The sequence below is a fragment of the Cucurbita pepo genome, chromosome 1, assembly GCF_057944985.1.
Source record: "Cucurbita pepo subsp. pepo isolate OVF chromosome 1, ASM5794498v1, whole genome shotgun sequence".
Taxonomy (NCBI): Eukaryota; Viridiplantae; Streptophyta; class Magnoliopsida; order Cucurbitales; family Cucurbitaceae; genus Cucurbita; species Cucurbita pepo.
Genome location: NC_141798.1, coordinates 17,172,769 through 17,195,596, shown reverse-complemented (window position 1 = coordinate 17,195,596; position 22,828 = coordinate 17,172,769). Strand labels below are relative to the sequence as shown.

General features: G+C 34.2%; 3 protein-coding genes across 4 annotated transcripts; 2 read left to right on the top strand and 1 right to left on the bottom strand.

Moving 5' to 3' along the window:
• Nucleotides 1-1,776: 1,776 nt before the first annotated feature.
• LOC111803379 (cytosolic isocitrate dehydrogenase [NADP]-like) lies at nucleotides 1,777-8,083 on the bottom strand. Its single transcript, XM_087126846.1, has 16 exons — nucleotides 7,908-8,083; nucleotides 6,992-7,035; nucleotides 6,805-6,914; nucleotides 6,563-6,600; nucleotides 6,360-6,437; nucleotides 6,010-6,063; nucleotides 5,842-5,943; nucleotides 5,676-5,758; nucleotides 5,459-5,562; nucleotides 5,274-5,342; nucleotides 5,071-5,186; nucleotides 4,877-4,911; nucleotides 4,194-4,336; nucleotides 3,978-4,100; nucleotides 3,791-3,877; nucleotides 1,777-2,038 (listed from the first exon to the last, which is right to left on the bottom strand). Exons 1-15 carry the CDS (start codon nucleotides 7,954-7,956, stop codon nucleotides 3,793-3,795), a joined length of 1,233 nt encoding a protein of 410 aa, XP_086982972.1. The 5' UTR covers nucleotides 7,957-8,083; the 3' UTR covers nucleotides 1,777-2,038; nucleotides 3,791-3,792.
• A 6,583-nt stretch (nucleotides 8,084-14,666) lies between these two features.
• Nucleotides 14,667-18,339, top strand: LOC111783552 (uncharacterized). 2 transcript variants are annotated; one of them, XM_023664502.2, is made up of 6 exons: nucleotides 14,667-15,582; nucleotides 16,348-16,461; nucleotides 16,561-16,672; nucleotides 16,776-16,837; nucleotides 17,004-17,384; nucleotides 17,469-18,339. In XM_023664502.2, exons 1-6 carry the CDS (start codon nucleotides 15,556-15,558, stop codon nucleotides 18,168-18,170), a joined length of 1,398 nt encoding a protein of 465 aa, XP_023520270.2. In that variant the 5' UTR covers nucleotides 14,667-15,555; the 3' UTR covers nucleotides 18,171-18,339. The 2 variants fall into 2 exon arrangements, with proteins under 2 accessions (XP_023520270.2, XP_023520315.2); XM_023664547.2 differs by lacking the exons at nucleotides 14,667-15,582; nucleotides 16,348-16,461 and having other exon boundaries at nucleotides 16,586-16,672; nucleotides 16,776-16,899.
• A 1,540-nt stretch (nucleotides 18,340-19,879) lies between these two features.
• On the top strand, nucleotides 19,880-22,769 carry LOC111781053 (expansin-A13). Its single transcript, XM_023661459.2, has 2 exons — nucleotides 19,880-20,436; nucleotides 22,326-22,769. The coding sequence occupies exons 1-2, from the start codon at nucleotides 19,940-19,942 to the stop codon at nucleotides 22,633-22,635; spliced, it is 807 nt and encodes a 268-aa protein (XP_023517227.2). The 5' UTR covers nucleotides 19,880-19,939; the 3' UTR covers nucleotides 22,636-22,769.
• The last annotated feature ends 59 nt before the right edge of the window (nucleotides 22,770-22,828 follow it).

The following is a 22,828-nucleotide window of genomic DNA, read 5'->3' as shown; positions in this document are numbered from 1 at the left end:
TTAAAAAGCAACATTTTTTTGAAAAGAATACAAATATTAAAAAAACTAATATTTTAGAAATGATTTTTTATTTTTTTAAATAACAAAAATTAGATATTTGGTTTGTCAGATCTGTTTTGGAATGTTTTATTTTAACACATTAAATATTTTCAAATTTTTTATTAATTAATTACAAAACTTTATAACATAAATTTCTATGTCAACAATTCAACTATTTAATTTATAATAATTTAATTTTTTTTTATTTTAGTATGTAATACTTGTGTCGCAATTTAATTTTTATTGTAAAAAATTATATTAAAATTAAATATCCATTTTTTATTATTTAATAACTTAAAGCTTAATAGCTTATGGGATTTTTAATTAGTTTATTAATCTATATTATCTCAATAATTAATTGTTACAGTTAAAATGGACTAAATTATTATAATTTGTAATTTTATTTCTATCTATTTTTTTTCATATTTTAATTAGATTACATTTATAAAAGCATTGATTATCTATTAAATAGGCCAACGTAGACTATATATAATAACTAATATTTTTCTGAAAGCGGGTAACTTTGTACTTAGGTCCTTCCATTTTCGAAAATTTCATTTTGACCTAATCTATTAAAAACTCTTAATTTTATTAGGTTACATTTGATGTTTTTTTAGTCGAATATGTAAGATGAATTTTATTTTATGTCAGTTAAATTATAAACGTTCATATTAACACATTATAAAATTTGATGTATCATTAAATTATTATTTTATTAACATATTTAGATACGTTTAACAACTCTAATCTAAATATACATCAAGCTAAACTTACTTTAAACCGTATTTTAGTTTCTTAAAAGAAAATATATATCAACCGTTAATCATGACTGAGATGAACACGACTACAATCAGACTTAAAATCTAATCTTGGATTCCACTTCTTTCCCTTTCATGTACACGATACCACTATTAGACAAATATCACTTTCATATTCCATAGGCCTCATTGCGTATGCACGACTTTCATGCATAAGTGTGTACCGCGTTCATACAACTGACATTACATTATCACTTTCACACACAGAACCCTTGAACATACTTCACTTATAGGAAATATTGGTTCATTAACACGGGCTGCAACATAAAAAATATTTCTTACATAACATTCTCATAACATATATGACAAATTCGTTCTTGTGCTGAAATTAAGCATTAGAGAATGAATGGTACAACATTCTTATCAATGTTAGACTTGGGAAGTTCGAATCGGATCTCAACAAGGCCGCTCTACTAAAATTCTTCATCAACGACTAAAATAATGTCCCATGGCTTCACCAAATGGAGTTGGGCGAACTTAGATATACGAACGACAAGATTTGTCCCTCGAAGGCCAACACGCCAAGCAACATCCTAGATTGCTTAAAGAACAGGCTCAACACTAATGCCTTTTACTCTACACCTTACTTCAGTAACAGGCTCAACACAGGCAAAACATTGCCCCTCTAACAGTGCCTACATACTACAGCAAATCAGTAGTGTGGGAGATTACTTGAGCTCCAACCTTTCCCCCTACTCTTCCTAACTGAACCATCACTCAAGCTCACTCTTGTAACGCCTCGAAATCAAATACTTCCCATTGGCAAACACTCGAGAAGGCTGATTTCGAGCTGAATGAGAACCTCATATAGGAAGATTAGAAAGGACCTAGAACACGTTTTCCAGTAACTAATAAAACCCTTCAACCTTCAATGACAGTATATAAATAAAAAGTAACTCTATGAGAATAAGACAGTTGATGAACACATTAAGTTTCATCTTCCAGTAAGGTGAAACCTAGAAAACCACGATGATTAATAATTCCAGCTCATGAAACTGAAAGAAAAAAAAAAGTACATATTCCATTTTCCGGCAAAGTGCAAAAATAGAATATAACAACTGAAGCTTAGGCTGACATCATTTGAATGATATAGACGTTAAAATATTTCTAAAAAACAGAACACAATCGTAACCTCGACGCAGTCTTCACGGTATTTCAGCACGCAGTCTTCACATTCTAGCCTGCAAGGACAAAGTTCTAATGAGTCAAGATCGCCCCAAAACAAAAATAACACAGGTGAATGAAATGAAAAGGTATTTAATTTTGTAACTTTCTTTGACACAACATTGTGGAATGGCTAAAAAATCCCATGAAAGAACTCCCAAGAAGTAACCGAATATCCGAAAATCTTAGGTGCCCACTATACAGTCCCCGCGAGTTTCTAAAAGAGAAACTACCAAGGTGGTGATGGAACATTAACTTTTCATAAACAAAGAAAATTCCAGTAACCAGGTCTCGTAGATCTATCTTACGCTTGTTTACGACCCATTCATATTATACCGAATCATTTGTAAACCAAAAACTTGCCACTTGGTAACTTAGAATCCCCTGGCACAAAAAACAAATCGCTCAGAGTAGTTCAGTTCGGACTAGCTGATCATGCACAATAAATAAACTCTCCTCTGGCATACTCCTTTCCAATGGGAAACAGAAACCTTGGCTAAAGGGAAAAGGAACAAGACAAAAGGAGGACAGTGTGATAAGATCGCCTACCTGATATGGAAATGGGAACAACTTGCCAATTCAAATCTAATAGTAAAGAAGTTCGTAACAAGAGAGGCTTCTAGACAATAGACCAAAAGAAATTAACATTTCTCCACCTACTAAACCTGTCCAGAAAAAAATCTCTAACTTCTTTAAAGCTATAAGTGCCACATAGAGAAGCCCAGCACAAATAAAAGTACCCTGGTTGAACCAATGATCTAACCAGAATCCTTACTTTTATCACTTTCCAACTTGGAAAACAGTACCAAAAGAGGCCTGCACTCGTTGACGGGAAATCAGAAGGCAATGAAACAATAGTTTCTTTGTACACAAACAAAAAGGGCCATGTGGCTTCACAATGGCCCGAGAAAAGCCAATGAATCCTTAATAATTGTCGATTGAATCTATCAGCATCCACTAAAGATGGACAGGGCAAAATAGCTATATATAACTTGAGATATTTCTGCATATTTGGTTTACCAATCTTTGATTTGGATTGTACCCCTGATTTTATAATAGACTAAAGATCTAGATCAGAATAGATTCAAACACACAGTATGGTAGAGGAACTTTGGAACTCATAGCCTAAACTAAAAACATTTTAGAAATGGTCTTTGCTTGAACCGAAACATTCTATTTTACAAGCACAATTTTGCAAGAAAAGAGGGCACACTCTACTACAACAGGTTCTCTTCCAGAAAAAATGGAGTAGGATCTTAAATCAGGATGGGGTGAACATCTCAAGTTCAATTAGAGAGTAAGATCTAAAATTGGGATGGAGTGGACAACCCAAGTTCAATTAGAATTATGAGGCATGTCGCCATCTTTTCAACAGATTCCACAACCGTTCTTCATTACCAAATTTATCCTTGGAAGAAATGGTCCATTCTCTTGTAATAAAAACACGACAGTTTTAATATAAACCAAAAATGAAGCATTAAGAACTGAAGAACCAAGAAAACTCATTGGCATTTTCCATAAGCAGGATAAACTCTCAAGGTAAATTGTCTTTACAAACTTATTTTGTCGAAAAAATAAAACGGTAGTACAATTACATAGAGAGATGAAAAAGACAGGGAGGTGCCATACGAGAAAAGATGGTAATAATAGCAAACAGCTAAATGCATGAATAACAATCCTCCTACTAGACCGATTATTAAGGAAAGAAGAGCAAATGGGCAAATTCTTGAAATCTTTAACAATGATGGACCATTGAACATTTAAAATACCACTATGCCTTGAGAAGTCTGGATTTTAGTTCCTCCGCCACAGCATCAATGAATTCTTCAGTATTCAGATAATGGTTTCGAGAAAGCCTGCACCAAACATGGGTATAATGTTAAAAAGATAAAATTTTCAATCTTAACGGCTGAGTGGAAAAAGGCCATTCATGACTACGAATGATATGGAACTTACTTGGATCCATGAATGATAAGAGCAAGATCCTTGGTCATCTTCCCAGATTCCACAGTATCGACACAAGCCGATTCTAGTTTCTCGGTGAACTCTAAGAGACTAGCGTTGTCATCTAGTCGTGCCCTTTAAAACAGTGATAAACAATTAACGTTTAAAATTTCCCTTGACCTAAAAATGTTTGAGAGATCAAAGAGATAGTAACCAAATGATATCTACCTGTGAGCAAGGCCACGAGACCAAGCAAAGATGGAAGCTATACTGTTTGTGCTTGTTTCACCTCCTTTTTGATGAACCCTATAGTGTCGTGTAACAGTACCATGAGCTGCTTCAGCTTCAATTGTCTTTCCATCAGGGCAAACCTGAATTCAAAATGCAGACATACGTCAAATTTCAACAAGGATACACATTAATATTGAAGTCTTGTTTGATACAGTAATCTTTATACACTTCAATACTGACAAAATTGGGTAATTTAATGGCTAAATGAATTTCAATGGTAAAAATGCATATCCACCTAACAAGTTGGAGCACATTAAATGATACATTATTTTTTCATGGATAACTGAATAAAAAGTACAAGGGTATACAAAAAAAAATATATATATATATAAAACTAGGTCCACAAAAAAGGGAGCCTAACTGTAGAAAGGGATTCCAATGAAAGTAAAGTAAGAACTAAAGGCCTATAATGATACTAAAGATTACATTTTCATGATGGTAAGTAAAACAAACAAATTAATCATACGTTTTTTATTTTTATGTTTATTTTTTAGATATAAATGAATTTCATAGAGATTAAACAAAATTAAGAAATCAAACTCAATCTGCGAATTGAAGGACATGCAGATTGTAAATCTTAGTCTTAGTCATGATGTATTGAAGACTAGAATGGAACATACCAATACAGAAGTCATCAACCCAAGAGATCCAAATCCTAAAACCAAACACATAAAGTTAGAAATTAAATAGAGAAAAGGCAGACAAAGTAGGAATTTTTCAGTAATTTCCCTAAACCAAGAAACCAATCACATGAAAAAATAAAAATAAAAACAAAAGCAAGGAGATGAAGGCAAGTGCTCAAATTATAACACACCTTGAGCTAAGAAATCACTCTGGACATCTCCATCATAGTTCTTGCATGCCCAGACATATCCTCCATCACTCTTAAGTGCATAAGCCACCATATCATCAATGAGACGGTGTTCATACCTTTTAGAATCAGAATAATTAGTTAAACAGTTCAAACTTGGAATAGCTTAATAAACATTTATCCAGGCAACATTAAAAGCTATTCACCATATGCCAGCAGCCTCGAACTTGGATTTCCACTGGGATTCGTATACTTCTTGGAATATATCCTTGAATCTTCATTCAACACATGAACATAATGAAAGAAATTATTGATGCAGAAAACGCAAAGAAAATGTTACTGTAGAAATTACATATTGTCCATGGACAAAATAGGAAATCAAAGTGTATACCTTCCATCATATTTCTTTAGAATAGTATTTTTTGTGCTAAGGTAAAGAGGCCATTTCTTCTCATAAGCAGTGTTCATTGATGCCTCAGCGAAGGAGCGGATTGACTACAAGCCAGCATTACATTGAAGGGTTAATTTGAGAGACTTGTTGAAACTTGAAATGGGTCAAGAATATTTTCTAAAGTTCCTAACTAAACCATGAGGATATCATAACAAACCTCATCAGTGTTATACATGGACAACGCTACTCCTCCAGCACCAGTAAAGTTGAAAACCTCTATCTCTTGCGTCTCTTGCCCCTCTGGAAGGGTAAGCATGTTAGGAAACTTCCAAAGAAAATAAATTTAAGATTCATTAGAGAGATGATTTGGGAATCTCAAATACCAAAAACCAATTTCAATTTTCCAGGTCCTTTGATAACTGTATCAGTAGCTTTGTATTGATCACCAAAAGCATGTCTGCCAATACAGATTGGCTTCGTCCAACCTGAAAACAACAACCATCAGAACAATTTTCTAACCTAAGTATGAATTCAATATGGACAGCAATTACCTGGTACAAGACGAGGAACATTTTTGCAAAGAATTGGCTCTCTGAAGACAGTGCCTGCAGAAGATGCCAACAGGTGAGCCTGAAATAAAAATAAGTAACTACAGCAATAGGTTGACCCTAAGGAAACCTATTCTGAGACAAAATTCTCACTTCACAAACAAATAATCACAAACCATTTCAAAATATGGAGAAAAAACAGTGGAGTGCGAAAGAAACACCAATAACATATTTCAAAATCTTCTTTGATTTTAGAAAAACAAAATATTCTAGAACTTGTAATTAGCCTTGGAAGCTTTTTCAAAAACTTATACAAACTAGAGTATAAATTACATATGGTGGGGGGATCTGACCATTCAGAATATTCCTGATCGTCCCATTTGGACTTTTCCACATCTGCTTCAAGCCAAATTCCGTAACACGTGCTTCATCTGTCAATCATCATTGTTACAACATCAGGACTCCAGGTTCTCTTTAAAATAATGTAAAAATCAACAAAAGCCCAAGATAAGCTCTTAAATTGGACGATCTTCCAATTAAGTAAATCAATTTATACCAGGAGTAATTGTTGCACATTTGATTGCTACATTGTACCTAGAACAAACGAATATAGCCAAATAAAATGAGGTCATGATTAGAAAAGTCAGAATTCCAAAATGAATAAGGAACTTAAAAAATAAGAATCCACTATAATTTCTCATCATATTATAAAGTCTAATTAGATTCATCAGATAATTCAACCAAAATAACTCAAATAATTCTCGCTAGTAACACGAAATACACATTGGGAATACATACTTTAAAGTAGCTTCTGCACTTTCAATTGTAACTTTATCATCGGTGGCATCACGGTGTGGAAGGCCAAGGTCAAAATACTTGATGTCCAATTCCAAGAAGGGGAAAATAAGCTACAAACAAGACAGCTAAAAGTTAAACAAGATTACTAACAATTAAAATGCACATACACATTAAGAGAGAGCAATACCTTATTCTTAATTGATTCCCAAATAACTCGAGTCATTTCATCACCTGTACAAAGGATTCCAAGAGTAACATTATGAATAAAGAAAAAATAAAATAAAAGAAACAATGCAGAACAGAGGAAAATCTAAAGAAAACTCAAGGAAATACTCTTAACTATTCCACATCTAAACAAGTATTGCACCAATCATGCATTACATAAAGTAAAATAAAGATAAAAATAACTATCATGGGCAGAACTTCATTGATTCTAATCGTTAAATTATTCACTAAAATGTGACTGCATATTTCAAGAATATAAGTAAAATAGTAGACTTTTCACTTGAAAATGTAAATCTATGGAACTATGTGGACCAAGTGCATCGTGCAACAAATTTATTTAAGGCGACAAAGATCCAGACGTTAATTCCACTGGATTTGTTTCCAGCTTACAACAACCCCCATCTGACTGGCAAAACAGAGGGGCAAAATTCCACAACTTCCCTCAAAACAGAGGTAGCTGACCACCAACAAAGAAAAGAAAACAGAAATACTCATTTCTAAAAACTTAAACATCAACAGTAACAAGTGAATGCTAAGGCTTTGGTCTCAGATCAGAGAAGTGTAACCACAACATAATCACTTGACTGACTTCCGCCAGAGCACAACACAACAAATCAACTCAAGATGCAAGAATCACTACTCAAACACCAAAACCAAAAAAACACCATGATCTAACAAATCACACACCGTCCTTCACAGATCTAACAGCCAAAAAACCAAACACGAACTCCCTCATAACATATGGAAGAAAAAAATCCCCATTCCCGATGATATTTAGCAATTACAAAAGCAATCCAACAGTATGAATAACGAAAACACGATTAAACATGAACATATTTCATTCAAATGAGCTTGAAATCGGGACATAGTGGTCTCACCGTCCATCTCAACGATGGGGTTGGCGACCTTGATCTTCTGAAAAGCCATGATTATTGACCACCCTCACTCCAAACGAAGTAAATCACAGAGAAGATCGAATAAGGAGAGCGCAAAAAGAGGGAAAAATCGAAGCAAGAAAAAAAATGGAGAGATACAGTAGGTGGAAGAAAGCCGCCGCACCGGCGCCTTTTTTATACTTGCGGAAGAGAACTTTTTTTCTGAAACTCTTCTTTTTCTTTCTTGTATTGCCCTTTAGTCCGCCCTCTATTTACTCATTTGCCATTGAATAGGTTGTTCAAAGTCAAAGTCAAACACATTTGATTTTGGAGTTCGGATCCCCGGTCCTTGTAGCATGTTTTGTTTTTACTTCGTGCTTCCTATAAAAAATTTCATGAATTTTGTCGACAATACGTAACGGGTCAAAGCGGACAATTTTGGTGGGCTTGAGCTGTTACAAATGGTATAGAGTCAGACACCAGGCAGTGTGCAGCAAAGACATTGGGCCCCCAAAGGCGGTAGGTTATGAGATCACACCTCGGTTAGAGAGAGAAACAAAACATTTCTTATAAAAATGTGGAAACTTCTCCTTAGTATATGCGTTTTAAAAATCGTGAGACTAACGGCGATACGTAACAAGCTAAAGCTGATAATATATGCTAGCGGTGAGTTTGGGCTGTTACGAAGTTTTGTTCTTACTCAATGCTTCCTAGAAAAAATTTCGGGAGTTCACCCGACACTAAATGCTTCAAACCAATAACTCTCAATTATTTTTAAGTTTTTCTTAACCGTAATTTCATATCCTGAGATTACTTTGGTGCATATGTGATCTCGATTCATTTATAAATTAATTTGACACATCGTTTTGATATTATGTCTATGTTAATCACTATATCTAAATTACGACAATTTAGTATTTATTACCGACTATTATAACCAATTCTTTCAAGTTAAAATTATAATTTACCGAACATTAATTTGCTTCCTATCAATTTTCTCAAACTACAAATACCGACAATTATTTTAAAACACACGATATTGAAATTATTCACGTTTTTTTTTTTAATATTTGTTAGTTTTAAATTTAATCTCTTGACCATAGTTTCTAACAATTTCATGAATTTTATAATAATATAGTTTTTTACTTATCATAAATTAAAAAAAATGAGACTTTTAAAATTTTGAAAACTTATTAAATATAAAATTTGAATTTAATTTAGATTTAAATTTTTAAAAACTCATACAATACTTTTTAAAATTAAAAGGTCTATTAAAAACTATTATTTAAAAGTCGAGAATATTATTTCATTTCATTTTAGACCCTTTTGTAAAATTAGAATACTTTTTTTTTAGTGACGTTGGAATGGGACATTACATATATTAAAATTTACATACGTTCGAGACAGATGATATAATAGTCCAAGTCCACCATTAGCAGATATTGTTCGCTTTGGTCTGTTACTTATCATCGTCAATCTCACGGTTTTAAAACGTATAAATCAACTCCCTTTGGAGGCCAATGTCTTCACTGGCACATCGTCTAGTGTTTGGCTCTGATACCATTTGGAATAGTCAAAACCCACCGCTAGTAGATATTATCCATTTTAGCCCGTTACGTATCGCTGTCAATCTCACAATTTTAAAACGTGTTTGCTAGGGAGAGATTTTCACGCTCTTATAAAAAATGTTTCATTCTCCTCTTCAACCAATGTGAGATCACGGAATTGAATTACTCGTGAAACATAGATTCAATCTTGATCCAAGGATGTGATTGGATATATTCATAAATTATTGAAAATCCCATAACCTAATTAATAATTATGTTATAATATAGATAAAAGTGATTTCGATAATTAAATAATTTTTATAATTTAAAAAGCTATAAAATAATGAAGTTTGTAGTTATCTAAGAATTCATAATAGAAAAAAATAAATAGATAGGAAGTTACTAATTCGAACGAATTTTTAGAGCTCCGACCAAAAAAAAATATATTCATATGAAGTCGATAACAATATAATATTATATGCATACATTATTGTATGGAAATGTGATATCTTTTTTGCTTCGGTCCAAAATGACGACATGGTCAACCATCATGATTTTCATACCCTAAAGAGACATGGTCAACCATTACAACGTATTCTCCTTTTAGTTATAGGCTCGGTTCTCGAACAAAGTATACCGTTGAGTCTCCCCTTCTTTGGAGCATATAGATTTGTTACCTACGATGGAATAACGTAACTTTGGGAATGATATGATATTGTCTATTTTGAGTATAAGTTCAGTTTTTTTTTTCTCGAGACTCTGAAAATCCTCAATATTATAATCTGGAATTGAACAGTTACGAGAACGACAAAATATCAACTATTTTTTTTCTCGTTTTTTGCTATTATAGTAGCAAAAACGGCTCATCGCATTACGTAGGGGCAGAGAGAATCTCATCGTTGTCTTGATCGTGCCCGAAAAAGGCTTTTGAAAATGGAGTTTTGCCATCTCTTTGATCTCAAAACATAATTGCTACACTTAAATTCCGAAATTGACCCTATTAAAAGTGGATATTACAAAAAAAGTTGTAGGAAAGCAAATGGCAATTTTGGGTATTAGCCGCCAGAAGGGCAAAACGGTCATAAAAGTTGGTAAAAGTCAAAATCAGTGGCCAACTGTCAGAAAAATAAAATCTAAACTCAAAAGGGCTTTATTTGTCTATAAAATATTTGATGGTGACAATGACAATTAAATCCACAATTTAATTTCATCACATAATTTTTTATTTTTGGAATATTTTTTTTTATATATATAAAAAAAAAAATTGTTAATTATGGATAACCCAATATATTTGGAAACTTTGGATTTATTTAATTAAAAAAGACATGATTTTTAATAATAATAAATAATTTTTTTTAAAAGGGAAGTTGTTATATGAAATAAAATATATATTAAAATATGGGTAGTGGGTTGTGGTGTGGAATTTAGTGAAAATGGGAAAATGAGTGATGTTTGTTGAAATTAAAGGTACCCATCAAATGGGGTTGTTGGGTTGGATCATGAGCTCCAACCAAAAACACTATTTATTATTTATTTTTTTTAATTAATTTTAAAAATTCAATATCTCGACGAATATATGGTTGAAAATTTATTTATTCGGAGAAAAGATGACCAGAAAAAGTGATATTTGTGGTATTAATTTCGATGCTCATTTGGATCTAACGTAGAAAGTCTAGGGTGGTGGATAGCTGACACCATGTCTCTACTATAGCATATTCTGAGGCATTTTAAATCTAGCATGTGTAGACATGGTTTTGGTGGACAGACATACGGTGTCGTGAAACATCACTATGTCCAATTGACACCAAATTTGAAAAGCTTTTATATTTAATATAGACAGACTACTTCAAGAACGACCTGTTCAAGTTCTTTTTAGAACCTTGACTTTCAAGTTAATGCTTGGGCCCTATCCAGCCCTTCAACAAGCTTATCTCTTACACTCACGTCTAGCCTCTATTTTACTTATGTCTCTCCTTATCCTGGTACACATTATATGGTGTGTTGGATGATGCACCGTTTTTTTCTCGATTATATCATGACACTTGTTTGTCTTGACCCTCATGTTGCTGGATGGGTGCTACTTGAGTGTCACCGCTTTACCTATATGAGGTTTACAACCTATTCTATTCATAATATAGTCGTGAAATTCCTCCCACTTAAACTAGTCATTGTCTTCGATGATTTTTTTGGGACACAATCCCTCAATGGATTGTGACCCAATGTACTATAAAAAAACACTATTTCCTATTTTTTTTTTATTTAATTTTAAAAATTCAATATCTCAACAAATACATAGTTGAAAATTTTGTTTATTTGGAGAAAAGATGACCAGAAAAAATGATAATTGTCGTACTCATTTTGATGCTCATTTGGATCCAATGTACAAAGTCCAGAGTGGTGGATGGCTAACACCATGTCTCTACTATAGCATATTATGAGGCATTTTAAATCTAGCATGTGTAGACATGATTTTGGCGGATAGACGTACGGTGTCGTGAAGCGTCTGTCCACTATCCAATTGACACCAAATTTGAAAAGCTTTCATATTTCATATAGAAAAACTTCAAGAACGGCATGTCCATGTCCAAATTCTCTTTAGAACCCTGACAATCAAGGTTAATGTTTGGGCCTACCCAGCCTTTCAACAAACATGTCTCTTACACTCGTGTCTACATGTGTGCCTCTATCTTGTTTATGTCTTGTCTTATCCTGGCACATATTATATGGTGTGTTGGATAATGCACTGTTTTTTCTCAATTGTATCCTGACATTCATTTGTCTTGGGTCTCACGTGGCCGGATGAGCGCTATTTAAGAGTTATTACTTTACATATATGAGGTTTACAACCTATTCTCTTCACAATATAGTTATGAAATTCCTTCCACTTAAACTAGTCATCGTCTTCGACAACTTTCTCAGGGGCACAATGAATTGAGACACAATGCACTTCCAAGTCGAAAATCATAGTTTAAGAATCTATTTTAATAATTTTTTATTATAATATTTAACATCTATTTTAATATATATTAATTATTTAAAAATTTGTATGATTTAAATTGTAATTTATTTTACTTAATAAAAAAATTAGGAAATACAATTGTCAGATAAAAAAACACAAAATACATATAATAAGAGGGTTTATAGAAATAAAATTAAAAATTTAAAGATAGTGGGCCTAGTTCTAAAATTTATTGGGCCGGCCCAAATTCCTAGCCGACGTCCAATCCAAACATATACTAATTTTGAAATTGAAAAATGTTTTAATTTCAACTCAACCTAACCAAATTTTGTGGGTTGATACTAATTGTTTTAATAATTTATTTAAATTTTTGTTTTTTATAAATATAAAAATATTAGTTTGTAAAATATCTATTCATTTATTTTCATTTTAATACTCTTGCAATAAATTACATTTATTTTATTTATTTGATATGTTATTTGTGTTATTTATTATGGTCATATACATATACAATATTTATGTAACATAAATTGAGGAGATTTTTCAGTATTTTTTTAATATGTCATATTCAATATATTTCTCTTTAAAACAGAATATATTATTTCCTTAAAAAACTAATTACAGTTTATTATCTTAAAAAGTAAATTTAAAGAAATAAATGAAACAAAAATAAATGTCAGGATTTAAAACATTAAATTTATAAATAAAATAAATATAAAAAGTGGTTTGTTATAACTATTTTAAAAATAAAATTCTTAAAATTCAATATGTTTTTATTAATTTGAAAAACTTAAAAAAAAAAAAGTATAATTATTAAAATTAAAAAAAAAAAAAAAAAAAGCTTAGAATTTAAAGGGTAGAGGAAAATCCAGCACCTCATAATTAAATTAATAAAAAAAAAAAAAACCGCCGCTCTAATATCGGCCTTTTGTTCCAGCAACGGTCGTTATTGGTAATATTTGTGGTGGCAATTTAATTTTGGTTTTTTATTTAAAAAATAAAAAAGCTGCAGCCAATCAGAAGGCATCCACAAGGGGTCGATGCTATTGGTGGAAGAGTGTACACGTGGAAAAGTAGACAAGGGAATGTCACGTGGCCAAAAAGCGCAGTTTAGATAATTTAGAGACACTCAAATCCATCCGACATGTCTTTTGATTTTTCATATTTTTTAAAAAATTATTTAAAATTGGAAATTAAATATTCGGTCGCCTCATCCATAATTGAGATATTTAATATATATATATATATTTTTTCTTTATATTCTTGATTTTTTATATTATAAGAAATTGATGAAATTGTAATAAATATATAAAATAATTAGATCGTGGCGGATTTTGATTGGTTGAATTTAGTTTAGGTAATTCTTTGATATATTTGGAATAAAAAGAAATATGGACTAAAGGTCAATTTTAGAAATAAAATAAAAAATCAAATAAAATTTATTTGGCCAAGATTTTTTTGGTTTCGTTTACAAAAAAAGAAAAAAATAATAATATGAAAAGAGCTGTCCACGTCCATATTCAAATAATTTGCATTTTTAATTATGACATATTTTTCATATAAAATAAATAAATAATTATATAATATAATAATAATAATAATAATAAACCTACAAGTTGTTAGTCAATTTTTATTTTACGGATGTATATTTTTTGAGTGATGACGTCATAAATAGGCTTGAAGCTATCCCAATGTACAAGGTGTTGGCCAATACAAGATAATGGAACTGCCACGTGTAATTTAGCTAAACTTCCGACGTGAGCCACAATTTTTTTTTTTTTTTTTTTTAAATTCCGCTTTTCGCTTTCCTCTATATTTAATTTTAAAATTTTATTATTAAAAAAATTAAATAATGTGAACTTAAACCAACATTTTCTTAAAAATATATATAGTTCCTATAATTACAGATGTTCATATAATCTACGAGGTCGGGAACTTGATATTGATCTACCTATATAGGACTTTAAACAGAAGATGGAATGCAGATAAGTTCTTTTAATAGAACGAACTTGATCCCGACACAAAATCTCAATTAAAAGAAATGAAAAATATCATAGGGAATAAACTTTTTCGTCCCTACTCCGTTATGTGAACGTCTTTAATAATTAATTATTGCTAGCTCTAAAAGGCGTTATTCTTAACTAATTTGTGATCGTGGCATAATGAATTAAAAATATATTAAAATGTGGAGTTATTTTTTAATATTTAGAAATAGAAAAATAAAAAATAAATAAAAAGCGGTAGCTACTTTTATTCCGCTACATCGGAAGCGAGTGGCGTTGTTCCCGACTTACGTCATCATTTCTCTTCCTTCTTCTTCTTCTTCTTCTTCCTTCACAAATTACATTTTTTTTCTTCTACTCCTTCATTTCTCTTAATTTCATCTCCATTTTCTCTCTTCATCTTCTTCACGCAATCGCCTTCTCGTTCAAGAAGCTGAAGCTCATCCTCCTTCCGTTCGAGTTTCGATTCTGGATTTGCACGGAATCGACTGGTTTTTGTCGAAAATTGGAGTTCAATCTCGATTTCTCAAGTTTTTTCCAGTGTGTCTGTGTTTTTTTTTTTTCTTTTTCTGTTTATTGTTTTCGGTGTAATTAGTTTCTCAAGTTGTTGTGTTCATTTGTAGTGGGTTGTATGTTCTCTGTGTGACCAGGAGTTGTTTGATGTTCAGAATGAAGTTTGTTGTTTGTAATTTTGTTCTCTCGATCTTCTTCGTGATCGAGTGATTAGTTGCTCTTTTTTTAGCTAATGTACGGACGAAATCGTGCTTTGTTTTCCTGAAAGTCTACTGGCGCGAATCTGATTCTTTGTGGTTTTTGAGGTTGAAGCCCTAGGAATTGTGATTCAGAGCCCGATCACTCAATTCTAGGGTTTTGAAGAATTTTATCTCGATAATGAGTTGAAGAATTAGGACTGTTAACGCGCGTTGAAGTTGAACTAAGTCAGTTTGATTCAAGCTGTTGAATTCAAACCGTCGAAAATACGACTGTTTAGGGATTGGTTATTCGGATTGTTGAAAATTCGTGAGGATTTATTGGTTACTGTAAATTCAACGGCAATCAACTAAGTGGAAACGAAAAGAAAAGGACACACAGGTGTTTGGCTCCGTAAAAGCAGAGGAAGATTTTGCACGGCGAGAACATCCATGGGTGCCGCAAACATGCAATCACAAGTATGAATATTCCATTCTTTTCCTCATCCTCTTCTCTCACCCTTTGAGATCGTGTTATTTATTGGTATGAGAACAGAGAATTAATAGGGAAAACGTGTTTTATTCTTCTTTTGTTCCTTATGCCCATGTGATGTATTCGATGATTTTTGGTTAGTGTTGCAATTTGAACCAACAGAAATGTACAATCATGCCAAAATCGGCCTCCTAAAATTACTCTTCATAAGTTTTCCAAATATGTCTGCGAAATGTTAGGCATTTTTGGTTTGCTGATTGGTTCGATTTACTATGACAGATGCTATTCAGACATATTCCGACCGTGCACAATTTCTGCTAGTTTTCAGTGATTCTGTTTGCATCTTTTTCTCCTTTTAGTTTTTCATTCAGGAGTTCGTACTTGCCACGAAACTGGGTAGATATTTTCTTCATGCTTCAATTAGTATATACAGGGCATCAGGGGAGAGTGAAGAAAACATAAAATTCTACTCATCTCATCACCATTTTTTAAGTTCTTATCGTCTGTATTGCTTCTTATAATCCATTCCTTGAATTTGGAATTTGGAATCATGCTACATGATCATCATATGCACCTTTTCTTAGATAGTTCTAGAAAATTGAATGTGGTAAGAATCCATTCTGGCTTGAGCTCTAGTAGTTTATTTTCAATACCGGAGCTCTTTTACTTTGTTTAGGAAAATAATCAATATCTTAACCAGAATTTTTTGTGTAAACATTATGAACTTGTCTTCTGATTGTTCATTACTGTAGAATGCTGGTGGAGGTCTCTGTTCTGACAACACTAGTTCATCTCTTTATGAATCAACTGCGACTGTTGATCAATTGAAGGACCCTTTTTCAAGCGGGAAAGAATATTGTCCCAAGGTTTTGCTTTCGCTGCCTATTTTCTCTGTTTCAAAAATTTGGTATGTTTCATTTTCAAGCTTTTTTATTCACTTTTCTTCTATGTTTCTCACTGATTAGGCAAGGAAGCCCTACACAATCACAAAGCAAAGAGAAAGATGGAAAGAGGAAGAACATGAAAAGTTTATTGAAGCTCTGAAACTGTATGGTCGTGATTGGCGACAAATAGAAGGTATAGCTGAATAAAAAGAGCATAATGGCTCATAACCAAACAGAGGATATAGCCATCTTTATTGCATTTTTTTCTCATTCTCTTAATTGATTTTGCCTAACAGATCATGTGGGCACGAAGACTGCAGTTCAGATTCGTAGCCATGCCCAGAAGTTCTTCTCCAAGGTCTAATGCTCTTATTCCAGTTCCCATTATCTACCATAATGTACATATTCCGGTTTATGAATGTAAGTAATTGTCAAGAATCACAAGGCGTGCAAACAATCCTTGAAGGATCAATGCTTGTCCTTCATGATCTTCCAACTTCTCATTGTTTTTCTCGTTGCCTTAGGTCATGCGTAATTCAAACGGGTGTACCGCAACTCTTGGAGGATGCATCGAGATTCCTCCTCCACGTCCAAAACGAAAACCAGCGCATCCATATCCCCGTAAAGAAGTACCTGGTTCACATAAGTTGTCCTCCATTTCAGAACAGACAAGGTCTTTGTCCCCACAGCTTTCAGAAAAGGAATGTCAATCTCCAACGTCAACTGTCGTAGCAGCAGGCGGTTCGGATGCGCTAAATTGCGCCAATTCAGTAATTCATCATGACAGTGCATCTCCAGATTCATCTATTCCATCCTCAGAACCAAACTCATCTTCATTGGACAATGAATCTCCAACAGTAAGCCCTGGGACAGACAATTCAACCCCCCAGGAGAAAATTTCAAAGGTGCAGCCTCTTTTTGTTTCATTTTTGATAGCCATCTTTCTCATTGATTGATGCAACTAAAAGCTCTGTTATTTTGGATGACAGAACCTGGAGTTATTTCAGAAGGATGTGAATGAAAAAGATGTCTCTACAAAAGAAGTGTCAATCCAGAGTCTTAAGCTCTTTGGTAGAACTGTATTAATAACAAATCCCCACAAACAAACTCCAACGGTAGAGACCTGTGCGTTTGAGGCTGACCATAAACAGGGCGAAAACCACAAGCAAATATCGCCATGGAACTCCTCCAAGGTTATGGGAAATACAGAGGGCACCTGGAATCATGGAGCTTTCTATTTCATACAACTCAATAGCAGTGACTCAAATCAAGACCCCAGTTCTACAGTCCCGCTATCGTGGTGGAGTTCTTATGGCAGCTACCCACTCTCATTTGTACAATGTTTCAAACAAGCAGATTCAGAGTTGAATCCAGAAGTTGATGATAAGGAAACTCACAAGGATCAATCATGCTGCGGGTCGAACACCGGATCAGTAAACAGCGAGGAAAACGGTGATAAAGATGGAGAAAATGATATCCAAAGCTACAAACTATTTCCCAATAGAGATGGAGATTCAGTTTCTAAAGATGAGTTGATTGGAAAAGCATTGTCTTCTGAGCTAATAAGCAGCCATGAAAAGAACACCAAAGGGTTTGTGCCTTACAAAAGATGCATGACAGAGAGAGCTACAAAGTCCCACTCAATCACAGATGCAGAGAGGGAGGAGAAAAGGATTCGGCTTTGCTTATAGATTCAAATTGAATTTTGTACAGACATAGCATAATGGAGCGAAAGAGGCTTGGTGGTACAATCTCAGGTTCATAAAGAAAGGTACAAATCTGTAAACCACCACTTTCTCAGCATTGTCTTGTTAAGATGAATGTCCTTTACATAAATTGTCTTCCTTTGTTCATTACTAATTATGCCCCTTCTTGTTTACCTAAAGAAAACGGTAAATTCTCACTTCCTTGGGTAAAAACCTCCAAGAGGTAATATGATTAGAAAATGTTGAGTAAAGCTCTACTGGTTTGAAGTGTAGGATTGATCTGTAATGTAATATCATAGTAGAAGAACAAGGGAGAGTTCCACGTTACGCCAACTATTGTTGGGAGGTGAGGGAGTTACTTGTTTGGTCTGGGTGATCTATCCTTGACGAAGATGAAGCTTGAGTGAAATTAAGTGGAGGTCCAAACTGATGTTGAAGAATTAGCGGATGAGTTGTGGTTAGAGGTGAAATGCCACTCGAACCCACCGCTAACAGATGTTGTTTGCTTTTACTTGTTACGTATCGTTGTCAGCCTCACGGTTTTAAAACGCGTCTGGCTGACGACGATGCATAATGGGCCAAAGAGGATAATATCTGCTAGCGGTGGATTTAATCTGTTACAAATGGTATCAGAGCCAGATACCGAGCGATGTGCCAACGAGGACGCTGGTCCCCAAGGGGGTGGATGTGAGATCCCACATCGGTTGGAGAGGGGAACAAAACATTTCTTATAAAGGTGTGAAAATCTCTCCCTAGCAGACGTGTTTTAAAATTTGAGGATGACGACGATAGGTAAGGGGCAAAAGCCGGCATTATCGGCTAGCGGTGGGTTTGGGTTGTTACATATACCCATTACGTGAATGAAATGATTGACTTTAAGATCGAAAATTCGACCAACTTGTATTTCCAAATAGAAGGAAAAATAACAAGAAGCGTAATGGAGGAAAATGATTGTGACACTTTTACTCTCTATAATTGTTCTCATCATTCCATTTTTGTAACGTTCATACATCTATTTATTCACCATTGTACATGAAAAGCGACTAGTACTATTTAGAGTTTGTCATCCGTCATCTTAGTTTCCTCCGCCACCATAGTCCAATCTCCAACTCCTGTCTTGTCTTGTCCATTGGTGCATAAAATGTGCCCACTATAACATCAAACAAGTTATAATAACGGCGAAATCATGTCTAGGTCTGTCAGTCCCCAAATCTTCTCCGATCAAATATTGTAATTGTTTTTTCTACCTGTTTTCAATGCTATAAAATATTTTCTCTCAAATTTTGATTCAAGGCTCGTCCATATGTATAAACTGTCTACGAAATAAGATTTTTACTGCTAACTTATTCGTCGGTTTCATCTCGTCATTTTCTATTTTGTTTTTGTTTTGCAAAATCACCAAAATCTCATTTATTTTTGGAATTAATTTAATGATTTCTATCATTAATTCACAAAAGAAAAGAAAAAGCAAGTCTTTAAAATCTTTTATCTTCCCCCCTCGATTCCATAACCGACATGTCGGGATAATAAGCATTTGGAGTCACAACCCCATAAAATATAAATATATATATATATATATATATATATATATTCTATACGGAACCAACAAAACTATTCACTTCAATTAATTCTTTATTTTATTTTTTACTTTATTATATTTTATAAATTAACGCCAATTTCTAAAATAGAAATTCCATTTTTATTTTCTTCCCCACTTTGCCCCTTCCCCTCTCTCTCTCTCTCTGTGTGGAGAGATGTCGCCATCTCTTCCACTTCACTTCCTCTTCACAGTAGCTGTAGCTCTCACATCTCCAGTAGCCTCCCATGTCTCTTCTTCCACCTCCTCGTCGTTGCCGGAGTCAGTTCCGTCTCTCTCTGACTGGAGATCTGCTCGAGCCACCTACTACGCCGCCTCCGATCCTCGTGATGCGGTCGGCGGAGCATGTGGATATGGCGATTTGGTGAAGGCAGGTTATGGCATGGCGACGGTGGGTCTCAGTGAGGCGCTGTTCGAACGTGGCCAGATCTGTGGTGCCTGCTTTCAGCTCCGGTGCGTGGAGGACCTCCGGTGGTGTATTCCTGGCACTTCTATTATTGTCACTGTTACTAATTTCTGTGCACCTAATTATGGCTTCACGGCTGACGGTGGAGGCCGTTGTAATCCTCCTAATAAGCATTTTGTGCTCCCTATTGAAGCGTTTGAGAAGATCGCTATCTGGAAGGCGGGAAACATGCCTGTTCAGTATCGGAGGTATGTGTTCAGTACCTTCTTTCTTGCATTTTCCTTGTCTATCACTTGGACGATCTGGTTTATTTGATTGAGGATCGAAATTGGTTCAACTGTGAGATCTGTGCTTGCTCTGCTAATTTCTCGAGTTTTTCTCGTTTGTAAACAATTGAAATTGCGTTTATATTTCTTGATCTTGTATGTTTTATTTTTAAATTTCAATGTATAATTCTGCTGGGCTGTAGTATCGGGGAGTTTGTTTGTTTCATGATGCAATGTATGATTCACCCTAAATGTCATAGACTAATGAAGATAGTTATCCTTACTTCTACACCCGTAAACTTCCTCTCTTCTAGCCAGTGTGGGACATTGTTCATATTTCCGACAGTGGTGATAATAAATCTTCAACTAGTTTCCTTTAGAAATAACAAGGAATGATTTTTAGTAACAACTGACATGAACTGTAATGATATTGTGTTTGATAATTTCCTTTAGAAACCTTAAGATGTATGATACTCATGTTGAAAGGCCTCTTGGTTTAGAGGCAGGGGTTCTTGTAATGTAAGTGCCTCCTTTTTAGTAATAATATTCTAAAAGATGTTCTTATTAGACTTCTAGATTGAGAATGAACTCACAGAAATCAGTTTGTTGGTTCTCTATATGTGCTTTGTTTGTGCTGACATATTCCATGTGATTGTTCAGTTGGCCTAAGAGTAAGGCAACAAAGATAGAGAAGTTCTTTAGAATCTTTCTTTGTCGATGGATCGAACTGCAAAGGTAGTCATCTAGTGATTTCGTATATGGTTTCCCTTTCCTTTAGAAGAGGTGGTTTGGATTCAGGAAATTTAAGATATAGGATCTTGATTTTAAATGGCTCTGGTGCTTCTCCCAAGAAGAGTAATTATCTTTGGTACTAGACCAGCGACAGAAAGAGCGGTAAAGACCCTCTTGTTTGGATATTTCTACTTGGAGAGCTAGCGAAGCAGAAACGCACGGTTTTCTTTTTCCACTATCAAGTGCCAGTATCAGATTGATTCCTTCTCTAATTTTAGGTTTCGTACTAGTAGTTTAGTTAGAATTTTCAAGAACCCTTGGATTGACTGTGATTCGATTGCGCCTAAGCTTCCATGTACTTTGGCTGGTCGTAATTCTTAGACAAAATGATGCAAGGCTACTGAAATAGAAGTTGTTGGGGCCTTAAATTTGCAGAGTCCTTAGACATTTGGTTTTGAGAGAGATTCGAGCGAATACACATATCTCGCTGTGGCCCTTGCACAAGAGAGAGTTAATACTAGCAATCAAGTTTAAAAAAGCTACCATTATGCAGATCTCGCGCAAATAGTGCATAAGATTCAAAAGAATGATGATAATTCGAGTCACATTTTTTTGTATATTTGCTGCCGAGCGTTGAGTGTGTCTGATACGAGATTCTCTCTATTTTTCATTGGAGTGAGCCTTTCACTATTTAAGATCTTTTGGACCAGCCTCTTTATGGCCATACGTTCAAAAAGGAAGCTAAAGTTATAAACAAAACTACAAGGTAGTTACATCTGAACTATGACAGGAAAGAAAGAATAGAAATTTCTCCAGCATCCTTGGAACTTCTGATGTGGTTCTTGACTTGATGATATTAGTGACTTCTTTTCAAAGTTCTTTCCAACAGTACTTTTTTGCTTTGTCCAAAACCAGACAATGATTTGTTCAATATTATAGATCACCATTTAAGGAGGGACATTTTGTTTTTAGCCAATGAGAGTAGCTTCTTAGTGAATTCCCTCCCTTGGTGTGGATATCTCATCTTTTTCCCCATTTTACGCCAAATGATAGTACATTAGAATTGTGAGACTATACCAAAAATGGCCCGATCCACAATTTCGGACGAGTCTTAACCTTTGTTGATCTGGCTTTTGTAGGATCAAATGTCGAAAGGAGGGGGGCGTTCGATATACAATTTCTGGGTACGGCATCTACCTCTCAGTGTTGATAAGCAACGTTGCAGGTGCTGGAGATGTCAGTGCTGTAAAGATCAAGGGCTCAAGAACCGGTTGGCTTTCGATGGGTCGAAATTGGGGTCAAAACTGGCACATTAACGCCGATTTGAACAATCAGGCCCTATCCTTTGAAGTCACTAGCAGTGACGGAGTAACAATTACGTCCTACAATGTTGCTCCAAAGAATTGGAACTTTGGACAGACTTTTGAAGGCAAACAATTTGAATCTTGAAATACTTCCACCTTTGCAATTTTGGTCTGTAAAAGTTCTAAATCAGTTTACATTCTCTCCAGTTAGGTATATACAACAAAAGGGTTTCAAGGGTTTTAGCCGAAGGGTAATAGAATTTGATTTTGATTTCTTCATCAAGTGCACAAGAACAGTGCTCCTCTAAATGAGGTTTTTGGATGGTATGGTATTTGTG